The sequence below is a fragment of the Thunnus maccoyii genome, chromosome 5, assembly GCF_910596095.1.
Source record: "Thunnus maccoyii chromosome 5, fThuMac1.1, whole genome shotgun sequence".
Taxonomy (NCBI): Eukaryota; Metazoa; Chordata; class Actinopteri; order Scombriformes; family Scombridae; genus Thunnus; species Thunnus maccoyii.
The window spans coordinates 339,051-360,419 of NC_056537.1; the positions used below are offsets into that span (position 1 = coordinate 339,051).

Here is a 21,369-nt window from a genome sequence, read left to right on the forward strand (position 1 = left end):
TAATGGTTGCATTTTGGCTTCCTTGATCCTACTTAATGTGTTTTCTGGGTTTGTAGTTCCTGTTTGCTCTGTGTTTCCTTCCTGTGCTCCTCCTCAGGCTGCTCCTGCTCCCTGTTTCTCCCCCAACCAATCAGCTCCCAGCCAACCAGCTCCCAGCCAACCAGCTCCCAGCCAACCAGCTCCCAGCCAATCAGCTCCCAGCCAACCAGCTCCCAGCCAACCAGCTCCCAGCCAATCAGCTCCCAGCCAACCAACTCCCAGCCAATCAGCTCCCAGCCAACCAGCTCCCAGCCAACCAGCTCCCAGCCAACCAGCTCCCAGCCAATAAGCTCCCAGCCAACCAACTCCCAGCCAATCAGCTCCCAGCCAATCAGCTCCCAGCCAACCAGCTCCCAGCCAATCAGCTCCCAGCCAACCAGCTCCCAGCCAATCAGCTCCCAGCCAACCAGCTCCCAGCCAATCAGCTCCCAGCCAACCAGCTCCCAGCCAATCAGCTCCCAGCCAATCAGCTCCCAGCCAACCAGCTCCCAGCCAATCAGCTCCCAGCCAATCAGCTCCCAGCCTGCCGTTGTGTCTTGCCACCTGTTCCTTGTTTCATTAGTTCAGTTTGTATTGAAGTCCCGGTTCTCACTTTAGTGTTGTTGGATCCTTTGTTCTGCTTTGTTAGTTCAGTTTATTCAGCTCGGTTTTGCTCCGCCTGCACTCAAGCTTCAATAAAGAGACATTGTTCGGTTCATTCTGGCTGCTGCGTCCGTCTGCTGCTTCTCTTCCTGACGACCTGTGTGTCTCACCTTCATGTCTTCAGCAGGTGACCATGAGTCTGGACGAGGACGCCCGCTGGCTGGAGTGGGTCACCAAACAGTTTGAGAGCATCGCAGGAGACGACAAAGAGATCGACCTGGATGAGTTTAAGACGGCTCTCAAGGTCAAAGAGGTTAGTCGGAGATGTAAGCGAGGCCTGTTTACAGAGAGTTTCCTGTCATGTGACGTGTTGGTGACACGTTCGCGATGTGTTTTTGACGTGTTTGTCTTCAGTCTTTCTTCGCAGAGCGTTTCTTCGCTCTGTTCGACTCTGACGGCAGCAGCTCCATCAGTCTGGATGAGCTGCTGAAAGCTCTGAACCTGCTGATCCACGGCAGCGAGACCGACAAGCTCAAGTTCCTGTTCCAGGTGTACGATGTAGACGGTCAGAGAAACACACACATACACACACACACCGTAGAAACACACAGGAAGTAATGTGGGAGCTTCATGCATATATTCATAGAGACGGATGATAGATGGAGGGAAGTCTCCTCTGTGTGACGGCTTGATCCCACCTGGTGCTTCTGCCTCGTGTTCTGGCTTCGGCATGGCGGTCGCAGCTGATTGCAGCCACTGATCAACGCTTGTGATTCCACCAGACGCGCCGCAGCGTGTTTTAGAAGCAGCTCGCCGCTCCTCCCTAGTCTATTTTTGAAGGAAGCTGCGTCAAGCTGCACAGAGCAGATCGAGCTGGGCAGGAAGTCAGACACAGGAACAGCGTAGAGCATCTGGTCAATGTTTCAAAATAAATCGCCTTGATCATTTATCACATCACTACATCAACATTACGTTAGAACCGCTGGTAGCAGGTCAGAAGATATCCGTCACCATGACTGTTCTCTTCTCTCCGCCGCCGCCGGAGCAAAACGCTCTCAGTGTGATATGACGCCGTACGGAGGACAGAACGCGACGCAGCCGCGCCCCTGGGATCAAGGCGTGAAGCTCTCAGCTCAAACTCACTCAGAGACGAACTGAGTGCTCGATGACATCAGTGTTTAAACTTATTCCACCAGAATCACAGCGATCCGTAGATTCACTCGCAGCTGTGAAGTACGTCTGATTTTTCACATCAAGTTCAACTTTGGTGAACTTTGACCTGTGAATTTGAGCTGTTGACCAATAACAAGCCGTCCTGACAGAGCTGACCTCTCTTACCCAGCCTGCCTTGGGGCTGCAGTGCATTCTGGTCTATTGAGTCCAAACAGCTCTGAGGACAGTGACTCTGACAACGTTTCTCCTCCATTTTCACATCTTTTCTAAAAGTTTCAAGGAAAAGTTCAGAAATTCTTCTTCTTCAGCAGTTTGTGTTTTTGTCTTCAGGCAGCGGTTCGATCGATCCTGACGAGCTGCGAACAGTCCTGAAGTCATGTCTGCGTGAGAGCGCCATCTCTCTGCCGGAGGAGAAGCTGGATGACCTGACACTGGCGCTGTTCGAGTCAGCTGATAAAGACAACAGCGGCTCCATCACCTTCGAGGAGCTGAAAGCTGAGCTGGAGAACTTCCCCGAGGTCATGGAGAACCTCACCATCAGGTCAGATGTTTAATCACTAACTGGCTATAACTAATGATGAGTAAATAAGTGTCTAAATGATACCATCAGGTTTTCTGCATCTCAGTAACTTTGCAATCATTTGAGTTCTACGTGTGACCAGCGGAGGGCAGCGACGCGCCTCCTCTGAGTGCAGTCTGCTGTAACATACGAGAAGAAGAAGAGGAGGAAGAAATATTCAGATTTTTCAGTTTAATGATCAAAAACACGACCTGCAGATCAAAACTGACAGTTTTATAAATGAACTATCAGATATTAGTTTCTCACATACAACTGAACTTCCATGAATATGTTGAACTCAGCTGATTTACAGAGAGATAACTGATCAATCAATTAAAACCTGATTATTATCAATTAATCTGCTGAGTATTTTCTACATTTCTCTGGAAGTGTTTGATCTATAAATCTGTGAAAATTGATCTGTTACTCAGGTTCTGATCAACAGTGTGATTACCAAATTATTGATTAACTATTATCCAACTGACTGTTGGAGACATGTTTCCCTGTTTTCTAATATTCTATAGACTGAACTATTGATCACCCCCCTCCTCCTCCTCAGTGCTGCTAACTGGCTGAAGCCTCCTGACGTGGACCAGAAGAGGCGTCAGACTCCTCGGTACCTGACTCGGGCGTATTGGCACAACAACAGCCGTAAGCTGCTGTTCCTGTGTGTGTACGCCGGCCTCAGCCTGCTGCTGTTCATCGCCGCCATGCTGCAGCACAGCCAGGGCGGCGTCTGCTACATGCTGGCCAAGGGCTGCGGCCAGTGCCTCAACTTCAACTGCACCTTCGTCATGGTAACACTGCAACACTGCACTCACTGCTCCACTGCACTGTCCTGTACTGTACTGTACTCTACTGTCCTGTACTACGCTCTACTGTCCTGTACTGTACTCTACTCTACTGTACTCTACTGTCCTGTACTACGCTCTACTGCACTGTCCTGTACTCTACTGTACTGTACTGTACTCTACTGTCCTGTACTACTCTCTACTGTCCTGTACTGTACTGTACTACCCTCTACTGTACTGTACTACCCTCTACTGTACTGTACTACCCTCTACTGTCCTGTACTGTACTACCCTCTACTGTACTGTACTACCCTCTACTGTACTCTACTGTACTACCCTCTACTGTCCTGTACTGTACTGTACTACCCTCTACTGTACTGTACTACCCTCTACTGTACTCTACTGTACTACCCTCTACTGTACTGTACTCTACTGTACTGTACTGTACTCTACTCTACTCTACTGTGTTCTACAGTACTGTACTGTACTATCCTCTACTGTCCTGTACTGTACTACCCTGTACTGTACTGTACTCTACTGTACTGTACTCTACTCTACTCTACTCTACTGTGTTCTACAGTACTGTACTCTACTCTACTGTACTGTGTTCTACAGTACTGTACTGTACTGTACTCTACTGTCCTGTACTGTACTCTACTGTACTGTACTGTACTGTACTCTACTCTACTCTACTCTACTCTACTCTACTCTACTCTACTGTGTTCTACAGTACTGTGCTCTACAGTCCTGTACTCTACTCTACTGTACTGTGTTCTACAGTACTGTACTGTACTGTACTCTACTGCACTCTAGTTGTAGTACAGGAAACAGTACTGCAGCAGTAGCTAGACAAACAATAAATAAAGAGATTAGAAGTTCTGGCTCAGTGTGTCTCATCACTGCGTTCAGTCACATGCTGAGAAGATGAGGTGGTGTTGTTGTGTTGTAGGTGTGTGTCTTTGTTACATTTAGTTTTTCTGCATGGATTTGAAGCAAAGGTAGGGATGATGAAAAAAAGCCCTGAAGGACAGGTTCAGCCGCGGTGGAAGTATAATAACAGTAAAAGGCTGAAACTGGAAGATTTCCACCTGATTGACTCACAGATAAATGTTTACTTTTTATTTTTGCACAAAGACAGACTTGAAATAATGTGAACTTGTCCTTTAAATGTTGTTGGATTATAAATGACAATGAATGTGTGTGTGTGCAGGTGTTGATGCTGCGGCGCTGCTTGACGTGGCTGCGGGTCACGTGGGTGGTGAGAGTTTTACCTCTGGATCAGAACATCTTGCTGCATCAGATCGTGGGCTACGCCATCCTCTGCTACACGCTGGTGCACACCACTGCTCACATCTGCAACTTTGGTACCAACATGCAGTTATTTATATTCATGACACATGAGCAGGAAACATCTTATCTGTCTTTTGTAAATATCTGTATATGAGATCTTTATATTATCTGGAAAAATAAACACACTGAAATAAAAACAGAACATGTAATAGCATTTACAATAATAATAATAATAATAATAGTGACTAAACTAATAATAAAAGGAGCTATAATGTCTCAGGTCGGTTCAGACACGTTTGTCTTCCTTCATGTGATTCTAAATTCTCTCTTAACTTAAAGTCAGAAACATGTTTGTTGTTTTTCTCTTTGTTTTCATTCATCTGCTGAAGGAGGAAAGTTTGTCTGAGCTCACCGAAAATCTGGTTTTAACACGTGAGCAGGATGTGACATCACAACTAGTTTGGAGCCATTCGTGGTTCAGTATTCAACCGACACAGTGTGATGTCACAAACACTGAGGATGAACTTTACAGTGAAGGAGGAAACATCCGGCGTCCAGCAGGAAAACTGGAGAAATTAAATAATTTGCATATTCATAGATTCTGGATTTTAATGAGGCAGACAGAGATGTAATTTTAAGGATTTTAAAGTGTTAATTATACTTTTTTATGGAAAAACCATGAGACACACATTATTGTACCTAACAGAGTATTTTATGTCTTAAACAGTCTGCTCTGTGGTTTGAACTTTTTCTTGTTGTTTCTTTCCAGTCATGGATGCACACACGAGATTTCTGAAACCATCATTTAGTTTTATGATTTAAAGCAGAAATATACACTAATATGTATATATATATATATATATATATATATATATATATATATATATATATATATATCACTAACTGACTATAACTAATATATATTTCATTCTCACACAGACTCTGTAAATTCTGCATTAAAAATAAGAAGCTTTACAATCAAACTGTTTGTATTTTGTCTTAAATATCAGGCACAACATATGAATGAAAGAGGCCAGTTGTTCACTACATGTGTTCTGTGTTTCAGTCCAGCTGTCAGAGCACAGCGGGTTCAGCGTGTGGGAGTACCTGCTGACCACTCGGCCCGGGATCGGTTGGGTTAAAGGAACCGCCTCAGTGACCGGGGTCGTCCTGCAGGTGGTGATCTGCCTCATGGTGCTCTGCTCCAGCACCTTCGTACGACGCAGCGGACACTTCGAGGTGAGTCGGATCATCATCATGCTCCTGTGTTCGGGGTTTGTGTGAGAGTGGCTCCCTCTGGTGTCTGAGGACAGTTACTGCAGTGATGACAATATTAACCTGGACTGAAGTCACCTGGATGTTCATCTGGGTTACATCATGCTACATGATCCTGATCTGGAGCTGCACATCCAGTACACAGTGTGACACTAAAATCTGAAAAATTACTTCAAAAATATAGAAAGTCTGCATGTTAAATGGTTGGAAAAGTGAAAAAGATCCATCATATCCTCTTACAAGGCACCCCCATTTTAGTACACAAAATAATGTACCCAATATGTGAAAGTTACTGTTCTTCAACTCTTCAATTCTTTAAATTTTAGAACCAAAACATCAGAATGAGTGTGTGATCCTGAACCAAAGTTACAGAGGCTAAAGTGTCGTTTAACAGGTGAAAGATTAAATCAGTTTTAAATGAATGAGGTGATGTAGCAGCCCACTCTGGCTCCCTGCATTAAAACAGACTCTTGTGGTCCTCCAGGTGTTCTACTGGTCTCACCTGTCCTATGTGTGGGTCTGGTCCCTGCTGATGGTGCACTGTGCCAACTTCTGGAAGTGGTTTGTGGTTCCGGGTCTGGTCTTCCTGCTGGAGAAGATCGTGGGAATCGCAGTTTCCCGTATGGGAGGTCTTTACATCGTGGAAGTCAACCTGCTGCCGTCCAAGGTGCCCGACTGTGCCGACACATTTAGTTTCATTCTTACTCAAATCACATTTTTACATCAATGTGTCTGTCAGTAATTGTGTGTTTTATGTCTGTTTTCGTAAGTCTAACAGGGTTAAACCTGCTGCTCCTCACAGATTAGTAATAAGAACACATCTGTAGTTTAAGAAGTTCTGCATTTATTCCCGTTTAATATTTCATATCTTCACATCGCTGCCAATAAGAGGAAATGATAGAAGCTGTCTAATATTGTGAAGTTGTTAAGTTGCTACAGATATTTTTGATGTTAAAGGACAGTTCCCAGTGTTTCCAGTGTTTCCAGTGTGTTAAACCAGCAGTCAGGTGTCTGTAATCATTCCTCCTGTTCATACTGGATATTAAAAGATCCTTCAAATGTGCTTTCAATGGAAGTGATGGAGGATAAAATCCACAGTGTGTCCACACAGTCATTTAAAAGTCTGTGTGAAGCTTCTATTCAGCTTCAGCAGTCTGAGTTCGTCATATCAAGTGGATATCTGACACATTTACAGTCTTTTTAGCATCAAATTCCCTCTTTGTGTTTCCTCGGACAGTGTTTCCCTGTTGAGCTGCAGGTGGAAGTATAGTAACAAAAAGAGGAACTTTGGCACTAAAAAGACTGTAACGTTGAAAGATATCTACTTGATTTGACTCATGTGGACGCTGAAGCTTCATATTAGCTTCAGATAAACTTTAAATACATTTTTGCACAGAAGGAGGACTGTGGATTTTGTCCTCCATCACTTCCATTGTAAGGTCATTATGAAGGGATCTTCTAATGGTCAGTATGAACAGGAGGAATGATTACAGCAAGAAACACAGCTTTAATGTTCATTTGATGACTGACTGTTGGTTTATAGACACACTAGAAAAGTCGTGAACTGTTGCAGTTTTCCTTCTTATTGCTGTTTTTTACATTAAACTGCTCAGTTTACAGCTCGACTCGTTAGTTTCTTTATATAGAAACAAACACTAACTGATGAGAGGAAAATGTTAAATAAATAATCTAATCATGTCTGTTGCTGCTCAACGTATCAAACCAGAAAGTTTAAAATCCACAGAGTCACTTCCTGAGAGTTTCTGACACCGACTGTCCTCAAGATTGAAATCTGTGTTGCAGTTTCACTATAAATAAACAAATAAACAGACAGTCAGTGAGAACACAGCAAAAATACACCAATCATAAAAAACATGAAACATAAAACCATCTGATGAGACCAGTTACATAATTACTGGTCAAGAGAAAACACAGCGATGCCTTTAAAATATTAAAAACATCATCGGTCAGAAAACAGCAATGATGGTTGATGATGATGATGGTCACTGGTTTGTCTGAAGGATGATGATGTTGGTCACTGGTTTGTCTGAAGGATGATGATGTTGGTCACTGGTTTGTCTGAAGGATGATGATGTTGGTCACTGGTTTGTCTGAGGGATGATGATGATGATGATCACTGGTTTGTCTGAAGGATGATGATGATGATGATCACTGGTTTGTCTGAAGGATGATGATGATGATGATCACTGGTTTGTCTGAAGGATGATGATGTTGGTCACTGGTTTGTCTGAAGGATGATGATGTTGGTCACTGGTTTGTCTGAAGGATGATGATGTTGGTCACTGGTTTGTCTGAAGGATGATGATGATGATGATCACTGGTTTGTCTGAAGGATGATGATGGTCACTGGTTTGTCTGAAGGATGATGATGATGATGATCACTGGTTTGTCTGAAGGATGATGATGATGGTCACTGGTTTGTCTGAAGGATGATGATGATGATGGTCACTGGTTTGTCTGAAGGATGATGATGATGATGGTCACTGGTTTGTCTGAAGGATGATGATGATGATGGTCACTGGTTTGTCTGAAGGATGATGATGATGATGATCACTGGTTTGTCTGAAGGATGATGATGATGATGGTCACTGGTTTGTCTGAAGGATGATGATGATGGTCACTGGTTTGTCTGAAGGATGATGATGATGATGGTCACTGGTTTGTCTGAAGGATGATGATGATGATGATCACTGGTTTGTCTGAAAGATGATGATGATGATGGTCACTGGTTTGTCTGAAGGATGATGATGATGGTCACTGGTTTGTCTGAAGGATGATGATGATGATGGTCACTGGTTTGTCTGAAGGATGATGATGATGATGGTCACTGGTTTGTCTGAAGGATGATGATGATGGTCACTGGTTTGTCTGAAGGATGATGATGATGATGGTCACTGGTTTGTCTGAAGGATGATGATGATGGTCACTGGTTTGTCTGAAGGATGATGATGATGGTCACTGGTTTGTCTGAAGGATGATGATGATGATGGTCACTGGTTTGTCTGAAGGATGATGATGATGATGGTCACTGGTTTGTCTGAAGGATGATGATGATGATGGTCACTGGTTTGTCTGAAGGATGATGATGATGATGGTCACTGGTTTGTCTGAAGGATGATGATGATGATGGTCACTGGTTTGTCTGAAGGATGATGACGATGGTCACTGGTTTGTCTGAAGGATGATGATGATGATGATGGTCACTGGTTTGTCTGAAGGATGATGATGATGATGATGATGGTCACTGGTTTGTCTGAAGGATGATGATGATGATGGTCACTGGTTTGTCTGAAGGATGATGATGATGATGGTCACTGGTTTGTCTGAAGGATGATGATGGTCACTGGTTTGTCTGAAGGATGATGACGATGGTCACTGGTTTGTCTGAAGGATGATGATGATGATGATGGTCACTGGTTTGTCTGAAGGATGATGATGATGATGGTCACTGGTTTGTCTGAAGGATGATGATGATGATGGTCACTGGTTTGTCTGAAGGATGATGATGATGATGGTCACTGGTTTGTCTGAAGGATGATGATGATGATGATGATGGTCACTGGTTTGTCTGAAGGATGATGATGATGATGGTCACTGGTTTGTCTGAAGGAGGATGATGATGATGGTCACTGGTTTGTCTGAAGGATGATGATGATGGTCAGTGGTTTGTCTGAAGGATGATGATGATGATGATGGTCACTGGTTTGTCTGAAGGATGATGATGATGATGGTCACTGGTTTGTCTGAAGGATGATGATGATGATGATGATGGTCACTGGTTTGTCTGAAGGATGATGATGATGATGATGATGGTCACTGGTTTGTCTGAAGGATGATGATGGTCACTGGTTTGTCTGAAGGATGATGATGATGATGATGGTCACTGGTTTGTCTGAAGGATGATGACGATGGTCACTGGTTTGTCTGAAGGATGATGATGATGGTCACTGGTTTGTCATTTAAAGATGACGGCGTGTTGATGGATGATAAAGTTTTATCTGGATGTGATTCACACTGTCAGTTTCAGATGAGTTCACAGAAACACTGAAATGTTTTCATATTTGTCTTATATGTTTTTAAATGAAATACATCATTTAGTTATCATGTATCACACATCATTTATATGTTTGGATCCATTTTGTAAACAATAACACTGCTGAATGTTTGTAGTTCAGTGATTGAATTTCCTTTGATCCTTTACTTTCTATATTTTAGTATGTTTCTCACCTGTGTGCAGGTGACTCATCTGGTGATCAAGCGTCCTCAGTTTTTCCACTTCAAACCTGGAGATTACGTCTACATCAACATCCCGGTGATCGCTAAATACGAGTGGCATCCATTCACTATCAGCAGTGCTCCAGAGCAGTCAGGTACGGCTCACCTGTCTCACACTCACAGTACTGTTAGATGGTATGTATGTGTGTATATACACTGATCAGCCAAACCTGCCTAATATTGTGTATGTCCCCCTCATGCCACCAAAACAGCTCTGACTCGTCAAGTCATGGACTCTCTGAAGGTGTCCTCTGGTATCTGGCACTAAGACGTTAGCAGCAGATCCTTTAAGTCCTGTAAGTTGTGAGGTAGGACTTGCTTTTCCAGCACATCCCACAGATGCTCGATCGGATTGAGATCTGGGAATTTGGAGGCCAAGGCAACACCTTGAACTCTTTGTCATGTTCTTCAAACAATTCTTGAAGAACTTAGCAGTGTGGCGGTGAGTTTTATCCTGCTGAAAGAGGCCACTGCCATCAGGGAATACTGCTGCCATGAAGGGGTGAACTTGGTCTGCAGCAATGTTTAAGTAGGTGGTTCGTGTCAAAATAACATCCACATGGTTGCCCAGCAGAACATTGCTCAGAGCATCACACTGCCTCCACTAGCTTGCCTTCTTCCCATAGTGCATCCTGGTCTCTTTTCCAGGTAAATGATGCACACACACCCAGCTGCCCACATGATGTAAACGAAAACGTGATTCATCAGCCCAGGCCACCTTCTTCCATTGCTCCATGGTTCAGTTCTGATGCTCACGTGTCCATTGTAGGCACTTTCGGCGGTGGACAGCGGTCAGAATGGACAATCTGACCAGTCTGCGGCTACGCAGCAAGCTGTGATGCACTGTGTGTTCTGACACCTGTCTATCATAGCCAGCATTAACTTTTTAAGTAATTTGTGCTACTGTAGCTCTTCTGTGTGATTGGACCAGATGGACCATCCTTAACTTCCCACCTGCATCAATGAACCTTGGGGCCCAGGACCCGGTAGCCGGTTCACCGGTTGTCCTTCCTTGAACCACTTTAGGTACTGACCACTGCATACTGGGAAGACCCCACAAGACCTGCTGTTTTGGAGATGCTCTGACCCAGTCATCTAGCCTTCACAGTTTGGCCTTACGTTTGTACATTTTCCTGCTTCCAACACATCAACTTCAAGAACTGACTGTTCACCTGCTGCCTAATACATCCCACCCCTTGACAGGTGCCATTTTAACAAGATAATCAACCTTAATCACTTCACCTGTCAGTGCTTTTAATGTTTTGGCTGATCGGTGTATGTACAGTTTGTGTCTCAAATGAAAGTAAAACCTGGTCCAGGTCTGGATGCTGGACCCCTACATTGAGGGGGACTGGGGGCTCTGTTATGCTGTGGGGGGCATTTTGCTGGCATGGTTTGGGTCCACTTGTCCCCTTAGAGGGAAGGGTCACTGCTAATCAATGAAAAGTAGTTGTGAGTGATCAGCTTTATCCTGTGATGAAACATGTCTGTCCTGATGGGAGTGGTCTCTTCCAGGATGACAGTGAATGGTTTGAGTATTAAATGATGTGAATCACATGTTATGACTTTCACGGTCACCAGATCTCAACCCAGCTGACGTGTTAGACAGCGCTCTCCATCATCATCATCACAGCACCACATGAGGAAGATCTTTATGAACAATGATGAAGAGTTCAGAGTCTGTAGGATCAATGCCAGGGTGCCCCTGGTGGTAGTATCAGAAATGACTCACGGACACTGAGAAAAATTATAATCACCAGTTTTCACTAAAATCATCTCATTTATTTAACTTTGTCTTAACAATTGATCAGATTTCACACAGCTCCCTCTGGAGGCATTATCCTACTTTTTACACAGAGAACACCTGGAAACACTCTGAGGCAGGGCTCCGAGGGCGACTTCAGGAGTACAGTACATTTGTTCATACTAAATAATACAATGAGCATTATTCATAGTCAATTGAGCCACTCGACCTCTCTCTGGCCTTATGAACCAATACCTTTTTCATAAGACTTTTTTCCTTTTGCTAATTTGTGTTTATTGGGCAGCATTCTTGAAACACACTCCAGATATTACATGTTTTTTCTTTGAAACATAGTATATGAAAGATCTATGCTCCTCACCTTGGATGCATGGTTATGTTTTAAAATGGAGGAGCAAATTTGGAAAGATACATGAGGCCAGAACAGATGCTGACAGAGATTACATACATTACAATATAGATTTGTGTATATTTCTGGTTTTCCCCTGATGCTCTGAATAACTCGCTGCAGCACAGTTGTCACACTGTGCTGCTCTGTCTTGTCTGTCTGTGCACCATCAGTGTGCACTTTTCGTGCTGCGATGTTATCAGTTATGAATTGAGGTGTGAAAAGTGTCAACTGCATGTGTCTCATGGTCAATGTGTCAGAGTTGACAGCCCTTCACTGAGGTGGAAAATACCTGCAGTTCATCTTTAACTGTGCTCATCCACTTCATCCTCATGAAGGTTGTGGGATAAGAAACGACAATAAGGAAAGTTTGTCCTTCAGGCAGCTCCTCTCCAGACTTCATGCCTATAAAGGCAACTGATGTCTCCTGGGAGGAGGCTCTGCCTACAAGACTAAAGTGAGGGAACAGAGTACTCGACTCACTGAAACATGATTGGCTGCAGGTTCCTGTGGATGTGCGCTGATGCACCTCTACATCAGAAACATCTGACAGATGCTTTAATCATATAAACAAATCTAAACATCTATAATAAGGTGATATTAACAAGCTCAGTGTGTGTGTGTGTTGTGACCTTTGACCTGCAGACTCTCTGTGGCTTCATATCCGCTCAATGGGCCAGTGGACCAACCGGCTGTATGAGTACTTCAGACAACCAGAGAGTCCGACGCTCAGTCCCAAGAGACTGGCCACCAGCCTGAAGAACCGCCGGCAACTGATGAAGGCTCAGGTTCAAAATACTCACTAATACACACTTATATACGTATTTATACACACTGATATATACTAATACACACTTATATACGTATTTATACACACTGATATATACTAATACACACTTATATACGTATTTATACACACTGATATATACTAATACACACTTATATACGTATTTATACACACTAATATATACTAATACACACTTATATACGTATTTAAACACACTAATATATACTAATACACACTTATATACGTATTTATACACACTAATATATACTAATACACACTTATATATGTATTTATACACACTAATATATACTAATACACACTTGTATACGTATTTATACACACTAATATATACTAATACACACTTATATACAGATTTATACACACTAATACACACTGACAAACACTGCTCACCATCTGTCTGTGGGGATGTTTTCATCCTGAAATGAAATAAAGAGAATTAATAAATGAGTAACAAGTGATGTCATTAAGCTCAGTGTCAGTCGGTTCGTACCTGATGTCGTAGTGAAGCTCAGTGTCAGTCGGTTCGTACCTGATGACGTAGTGAAGCTCAGTGTCAGTCGGTTCGTACCTGATGACGCAGTGAAGCTCAGCATCCGTCGGTTCGTACCTGATGACGTAGTAAAGCTCAGTGTCAGTCGGTTCGTACCTGATGACGTAGTGAAGCTCAGTGTCCGTCGGTTCGTACCTGATGACGTAGTGAAGCTCAGTGTCAGTCGGTTCGTACCTGATGACGTAGTGAAGCTCAGCGTCCGTCGGTTCGTACCTGATGTCGTAGTGAAGCTCAGTGTCAGTCGGTTCGTACCTGATGACGTAGTGAAGCTCAGCGTCCGTCGGTTCGTACCTGATGTCGTAGTGAAGCTCAGTGTCAGTCGGTTCGTACCTGATGTCGTAGTGAAGCTCAGTGTCAGTCGGTTCGTACCTGATGACGTAGTGAAGCTCAGTGTCCGTCGGTTCGTACCTGATGACGTAGTGAAGCTCAGCATCCGTCGGTTCGTACCTGATGACGTAGTGAAGCTCAGTGTCCGTCGGTTCGTACCTGATGACGTAGTGAAGCTCAGCGTCAGTCGGTTCGTACCTGATGACGTAGTAAAGCTCAGCGTCAGTCGGTTCGTACCTGATGACGTAGTAAAGCTCAGCGTCAGTCGGTTCGTACCTGATGATGTAGTAAAGCTCAGCATCCGTCGGTTCATACCTGATGACGTAGTAAAGCTCAGCGTCAGTCGGTTCGTACCTGATGACGTAGTAAAGCTCAGTGTCAGTCGGTTCGTACCTGATGACGTAGTGAAGCTCAGTGTCAGTCGGTTCGTACCTGATGACGTAGTGAAGCTCAGCGTCAGTCGGTTCGTACCTGATGTCGTAGTGAAGCTCAGCATCCTTCGGTTCGTACCTGATGTCGTAGTGAAGCTCAGCGTCCGTCGGTTCGTACCTGATGTCGTAGTGAAGCTCAGCGTCCGTCGGTTCGTACCTGATGACGTAGTGAAGCTCAGCGTCCGTCGGTTCGTACCTGATGACGTAGTGAAGCTCAGCGTCCGTCGGTTCGTACCTGATGTCGTAGTGAAGCTCAGCATCCGTCGGTTCGTACCTGATGACGTAGTGAAGCTCAGCGTCAGTCGGTTCGTACCTGATGACGTAGTGAAGCTCAGCGTCCGTCGGTTCGTACCTGATGTCGTAGTGAAGCTCAGCATCCGTCGGTTCGTACCTGATGTCGTAGTGAAGCTCAGCGTCAGTCGGTTCGTACCTGATGACGTAGTGAAGCTCAGCGTCCGTCGGTTCGTACCTGATGACGTAGTGAAGTTCTCCTCTGATTTCCCTGCAGGAGGAGCTGTTCAGCTCTACGAACCGTAATGGAGCCGTAGCATCAAATGAGGACGACGCCATCGAGCTGACGATGTACCGTCAGAACCGCTCACAGTCCCGTCCAGCCCCTGGGTCGGTGTCGGGGTCCGGAGCTCAGGGGCTGGCGGAGCCTCTTCCAGACGAACTGGGGCCCGCAGAGAGAGGAGAAGCGCCTCCACTCAGAGACGTGAGGTTCAGAGAGGCGTCACTCTGCCTCGATATCTTCAGTCTCAGCTGTTTCAAAGCATTAAAGGATCATTCTGATGTTATTCTATATTCTTCTTGTCAACAAAACACAACATGTCAGTCCATCTGTCAAAGCTTTCCTCCTTCCTGTCTGTGTCTCTCAGCTCAGAGCTCATTGGTTCCTCCTGAAGACTTTAAAAACAGCTCACAGATAAACACTTTCATGTTTAAAGTCATTTCCTAAAACAGCTGCTCACTGTAGTTTTCAACAAACAAACAGCAGGAAATAGTGCATTTGTTGGGGACTATTTTTAGCAGCAGATTAATCCACATTTGGTGCTCTATAGTGAGTATTTACAGCACTTATGGATGGAGATGTATAATCAATTAATCATTACAGTACATAAAAAATATTTTGTGGCAAAACATTGTTTTCTGATCATCATGCTAATTAATGAAAATAATCATTAGTTGCAGCTCAGACATGTGACATGAACATTTATTTATGTGAACTCATTCACACGCACACACACTCCTAGTGAAACAACACAACAGGCTGTCTCTCTATGGCTATGTTTCTTATTTAATTCATTAAAAAGACCAAAACCAACAACAAGTCAGTGCATCTCTCGACACTTTCTGCCCTAAAAACACAAATATATCGTTTCATGTTTAAAAAGTCTCAGTAACTTCAGAAAACTGCTGCTCGTTGTAGTTTATTTTCATTGATGTGTTTTTAATTGGGATTAAATTTTGGACGACAACAGAGCTCTTCAGCACAGAGGAAGAAGATAAATCACAGGACTCAGTGTTGGTTTGAGTCTAAACATGAAGAGAAATACAGAATATCACCAGAATGATTCTTTTCTGGTTAACTTGTATGTTCATCTGGTATCAACTGCTTCTCTTTTTAAACTGCAGGTTCCTGCTAAGTTTGGTGAGAACCACAGATTCTGCAACATAAAGGTGAGCAAACACCACATTTAGATTTTCATTTACAGACACACTACGTGTTATGACGAAAAACATCTTTTACAGAGGAAAACTTTCTGATAACAAGATAAAGTTTCTCATTAAAGAAAAAGTTTCTTGTTAAAGAAAAATGTTCTCCTTTAAAAAAAAGTTTCTGGTCCCGTTAAATGAAAAGTTTCTCCTTATAGAAAAAGTTCCTGCTCCTCATCAGAACCAGAAAATGTACTTGTTTTAACATGAACCAGCATCTCGTTATAACGAGTTGTTTTTGTTCATTATAATGAGAAACTACTGAGCAGTTATTTTTGCTCATGGTGGTAAATACAGTGCTGTATTACACGTTATACATTCTACTATATATAAAACTATACTTTCTGCGTAAAGGCCAGATGTGATGTAGGAATGTGCTTTATTCTGACTCATATTTGTGTCATTTAAATGGAGAGACGTAAAAAGCACAGCTGACTGAAACTTAAATGCTCTGAAACTGATGAATGAATGTTGATGTGTTTTTTGTGTGTCAGTGTTACGTAGACGGACCGTACGGGACTCCTACCAGACAGATCTTTGCCTCTGAGCACGCCGTCCTGATCGGGGCCGGCATCGGCATCACACCTTTTGCTTCCATCCTGCAGAGCATCATGTACAGGTGAGACACCTGAATCCAAACACCTGCGTCAGAGAGCAGCGGCAGCATCATCCCGGTCTACTGAGAGAAACCGGAAAAACATCTCCCAGCTTGCTTTAAAGCTTTAAAGCTGTGAAGCTCTAAAGCTGTGAAGCTCTAAAGCTCTGAAGCTTTAAAGCTCTGAAGCTTTAAAGCTCTAAAGCTCTAAAGCTGTGAAGCTTTAAAGCTCTGAAGCTGTGAAGCTTTAAAGCTCTGAAGCTCTAAAGCTCTGAAGCTCTAAAGCTCTGAAGCTTTAAAGCTCTGAAGCTTTAAAGCTCTAAAGCTCTAAAGCTGTGAAGCTTTAAAGCTCTGAAGCTGTGAAGCTTTAAAGCTCTGAGGCTCTAAAGCTGTGAAGCTCTAAAGCTGTGAAGCTCTAAAGCTCTAAAGCTCTGAAGCTTTAAAGCTCTGAAGCTCTGAAGCTTTAAAGCTCTAAAGCTCTGAAGCTTTAAAGCTCTGAAGCTCTGAAGCTTTAAAGCTCTGAAGCTCTGAAGCTGTGAAGCTCTAAAGCTCTAAAGCTCTGAAGCTTTAAAGCTCTGAAGCTCTGAAGCTTTAAAGCTCTGAAGCTCTGAAGCTTTAAAGCGCTGAAGCTCTAAAGCTGTGAAGCTCTAAAGCTCTGAAGCTTTAAAGCTCTGAAGCTCTAAAGCTCTAAAGCTCTGAGGCTCTGAAGCTCTAAAGCTCTGAAGCTTTAAAGCTCTAAAGCTCTGAAGCTCTAAAGCTCTGAAGCTTTAAAGCTCTAAAGCTCTGAGGCTCTGAGGCTCTGAAGCTCTAAAGCTCTAAAGCTCTGAAGCTTTAAAGCTCTAAAGCTCTAAAGCTGTGAGGCTCTGAGGCTCTGAAGCTCTAAAGCTGTGAGGCTCTGAGGCTCTGAAGCTTTAAAGCTCTAAAGCTCTGAGGCTCTGAAGCTCTAAAGCTCTAAAGCTGTGAAGCTCTGAAGCTCTAAAGCTCTGACGCTCTAAGGCTCTAAAGTTGGTGTTCTGGGCAGACCCAAAGCATGCTGGGAGGTCGAACATCATTCTCAACTTTGAAAATAGCAGTTTGATGAAACAGTTCCAACTCAAGGTCCACTTACTAGTGGAGCTTTCAACTGTATCAGTAGATGGGTTTTGCTTTGTTGTCATGGAGATGGATGTGTTAGTGTTAGCATACAAGCGCCGCAGCTGCCAGTATCACATCCGGGACTTCAGATCCATCTCCATGACAACTGAGAGCTAATGAAGAGGAGCCGATATGGTTGAAAGTTTCAGAAGAAGCCAGTAAATGGACCTTGAGCCGTCATTTTCTCTTTATAGAGTAAAAAATGAATCTAGACAATAATCAGCAGATGAATCAATGAATAATAAATATAACTTTTAGTCGCAGCTCTAACATTTTCAGTCAACATGGAAGCTGTTAGCGGCTCCTCGCTGGTTCTTTAAAGGAAGCAGATGAATGATAACGAGGTGTGTTGTGCAGATACCGCAGGAGGAAGCAGAACTGTCCCAACTGTAACTACTCCTGGTGTGAGAACATCAAAGACAGCGAGATGAAGTTACGGAAGGTAAGAAAACAATATCAGTTCATTAGCAATGAAAATAAACTTTTATAAATATATATGTTTCATTTAACTGTGACGTGTTGAGTTTAGATTTGCTCTGGGATCAGTATTTTTAATGTTGATTTGCAGGTCGACTTCATCTGGATCAACAGAGACCAGAAGTCTTTTGAATGGTTCGTCAGTTTACTGACCAAACTGGAGATGGACCAGGCAGACGAGGAGCCAGAGGGTGAGACAGAGATATAGATAGAAGACTTTACAGGCATGAAAGCAGCTCTGTGATGCTGGATGTATTGAAGGTCTCTGGAGTTTCTGACCTCCAGTAGCTGTGGAGCCGTTTTATGGGTGAATTAGGTTTGGTTTGCATTGTGACGTGATAGACGGTCCTACCAAACCTTTCACAGTATTCCACTGATCTGCAGGAAGGCTGTACGTACTGAAAAACACTAAAACACACCAACTAATCCTCCAAATGAAACTCTACATACGTAGTTTGATCACGTGACCCCAGAACGACACATAGGAGCGTTTTCTGATCTGGCGCCTCTATCAGCAGTAATCTGCAGGACGACATCATCTGTCTGTGTTTCCCAGAACCGTCACACATCACTGTTAAAGTCCAGATGAATCAGCATTTCCAGAGTATCTGACCTCCGTATCGTGACGTATTCCTGAGTGAAACAGGACAGGCAGGTGGGACGTAACGTGCTCACAGGCAGAACATAAAGGCAACGCATAGAGTGCGAAGAAGCGGATAATAATTTATTTGATCAGTTTATCAGGTGCGCAGGTGTTTGTGAAAGAGCTGGGTCTTTAGGTTTTTCTTAAAGATGGGGAGGGACTCTGCCGATCAAATGGAGTTTGGTAACTGGTTCCACCATCAGGGAACTACAGAAGAGAAGAGTCTGGCTAGCGACTCAGGGCCCTGTTGTGGTGGTGAACAACATTTCAAAGTGGAGCCGTGCTGCTAACATAGAAAACTGTAAATGGTTAATGGGATGCACTTTTGTTTTTCTACCTGAGCAGACAAAATGGTTCACACACTCACTCTGATTGAGCCACAAACGTCTGAGTTCCAGACGCCCGGAGCTGAGAGCTCAGAGCTGCAATCAGGAGACCAGAATATAACCAGAGAACAGGAAGTGTGGCAGAGTCTTTGCTGTTTACTTACATCATGCTGATGTCTCTCAGGACGCTTCCTGGAGATGCACATGTACATGACGTCAGCGCTCAGTAAGAATGACATGAAGGCCATTGGCCTGCAGATGGCACTGGACCTTCTGGCCAAGAAGGAGAAGAGAGACTCCATCACCGGGCTGAGGACCAGAACCCAACCTGGACGCCCGGAGTGGGGAAAGGTGAGGACACTGTGATGTTTCAGACGCCACTGCTTTATATTTCTGTTTTCTGACATTTAAAGCAAACATATCCACACATTAGAACACCAAGAAAATGAAGAAAATGATTTACTTTCCACTTCCAGTTCCAATCTGTGTTCTCAATTTAATTATTCATGCTCTCAATTTAATTATTTGCCAGTTCAACCTCTTGTAGAGGAACACATTCAGTCAGCTGGAAGTTTGAAGAAAGCAACAAAGAAGAACTGTATCATCAGTTACTTCTTGATGTGCTGATGCATGTTAAATGAAGAGAAGCCAAAACTTCTTTGATTTACTTCAGTTTGCAGCAACTCTGAGTTCTTTGAACTATTTGAAATCTGCAGGAGTTTAACGTAAATCCACAGATCTTAGTCCAAGATCAGAACTATGGATCATTTCTGTTAAATTGAGAGCATGAATGGTTCTATGATCAGCTGGTGAAATGGTCCTGGTTACTATATACTGTATATAATCTGAGTATATATGCGGCATATTTATATATATATATATATATAGTATATATTTACACCTGCTCACCGTACGTGTGTGCGGTAAACATGTCGTGTGTCAGGTGTTCCAGAAGGTGTCGGAGGAGAAGAAAGGGAAGGTCCACGTGTTCTACTGCGGCTCTCCGGCTCTCGCTAAAGTCATCAAAGCTCAGTGTGAACACTTCGGTTTCAACTTCTACAAGGAGAACTTCTGAGGACGTCGTCTGATACCCTATATGTGTGTGTGTGTGTGTGTTGGATTCATTGTGTTAGCTGTTGAACTACTGTATGTTTACACTGGTTTTACTGGTGACACATCGTCTGTATCATGTATCTGTGTAGATCAGCTGATGACTCATAGAGAATTAATCAGGTAATAAACATTTTGTGGCCCGGTGCATCATTTTTTCTCCTCTCATTAAAGGAAACTGATCAGTTCAGTGTTCGGATCAATCTTTAATATTCAACACAGTTCAGTTGTTTTGTCGTGAAGTCGTTGCAGCACCAGTAACACTGCTGGCATTTACTAAACAAGATCTGACCAAGATATCAGAATAATTTCTACAATTATTTATTCATGTTTATAAATGCTACTGTTGTGTGTGTTGTGTGTGTGTGTGTGTGTGTGTGTGAGACTGAAGCTGAAACCATGAAGCCACTGAATGTCCTCACAGTTAAAAGGCAGAGAGGCGTCTCAGTCAGCTGACTGGAACCAGCTGTGTCTGCACTACTGGTAAAATGGAAACATTTCCTTAGAAAGAGCAGGAGGATCGAACTCATGACCTTGTTATCTCACCAGGAAGTTCACCATGAGAACAGTGCTTAACCACTGAGTCAGCAGACATCCCTGCTACATACAGTGAAATGTTGGGGAGAACCTGCATAAATCAAAGCTTCGAGCTCGGAGGTTTGAACGTTATTAGAGGCAGCAGGACTGACTGAGCATGAGGATGAATAATATGTTCACAGTGTTGGAAGGAAGAGAGAATCTGTAACTTTAAGAAACACCTGCAGATTGTATTGCAGTCAATGAAAGCTTGACAGCGCTCTCCCTATTAATTAAGGTTTAGATCTAAAACACTATAACTCCCACTGATTATATGTTTACATGTTGAGAGAGAGGAGGCTTGTGGAAACATTTTCAGTTATGATATGTGCTTGGACACTTGAAGAATCGCTGCTCTGGTCTCACTTTGGACTTAAATTGCTCCAAAAGTACAAGAGGTATCACAACACAGAACACAACGTTGAAAAATCAAAATTTGCTGAACATTTTAAACTTTGTCTGTAGGCCAACATACGTCCAAGTACATGAATTTCAAAGTTACAAAGAGTTTCCAACATTCC

The 21,369-nt window shown here is 43.4% G+C and overlaps 1 protein-coding gene across 1 annotated transcript; it reads left to right on the forward strand.

The window, feature by feature from the left end:
• The first annotated feature begins 593 nt into the window (after positions 1–593).
• Positions 594–20,462, forward strand: nox5 (NADPH oxidase, EF-hand calcium binding domain 5). Its single transcript, XM_042410722.1, has 16 exons — positions 594–934; positions 1,036–1,186; positions 2,125–2,335; positions 2,913–3,150; positions 4,355–4,508; positions 5,501–5,673; positions 6,194–6,376; positions 9,968–10,100; positions 12,801–12,943; positions 14,780–14,986; positions 15,907–15,951; positions 16,482–16,606; positions 18,074–18,158; positions 18,285–18,384; positions 19,347–19,513; positions 20,106–20,462. The coding sequence occupies exons 1-16, from the start codon at positions 815–817 to the stop codon at positions 20,235–20,237; spliced, it is 2,367 nt and encodes a 788-aa protein (XP_042266656.1). The 5' UTR covers positions 594–814; the 3' UTR covers positions 20,238–20,462.
• The last annotated feature ends 907 nt before the right edge of the window (positions 20,463–21,369 follow it).

Coding starts and splice junctions, on each gene's coding strand:
- nox5 (XM_042410722.1), top strand. CDS start 815: ATGAGTCTGGACGAGGACGCCCGCTGGCTGGAGTGGGTCACCAAACAG. Junction 935..1,035: donor CGGCTCTCAAGGTCAAAGAG/GTTAGTCGGAGA, acceptor GTTTGTCTTCAG/TCTTTCTTCGCAGAGCGTTT. Junction 19,514..20,105: donor GACGCCCGGAGTGGGGAAAG/GTGAGGACACTG, acceptor GTCGTGTGTCAG/GTGTTCCAGAAGGTGTCGGA.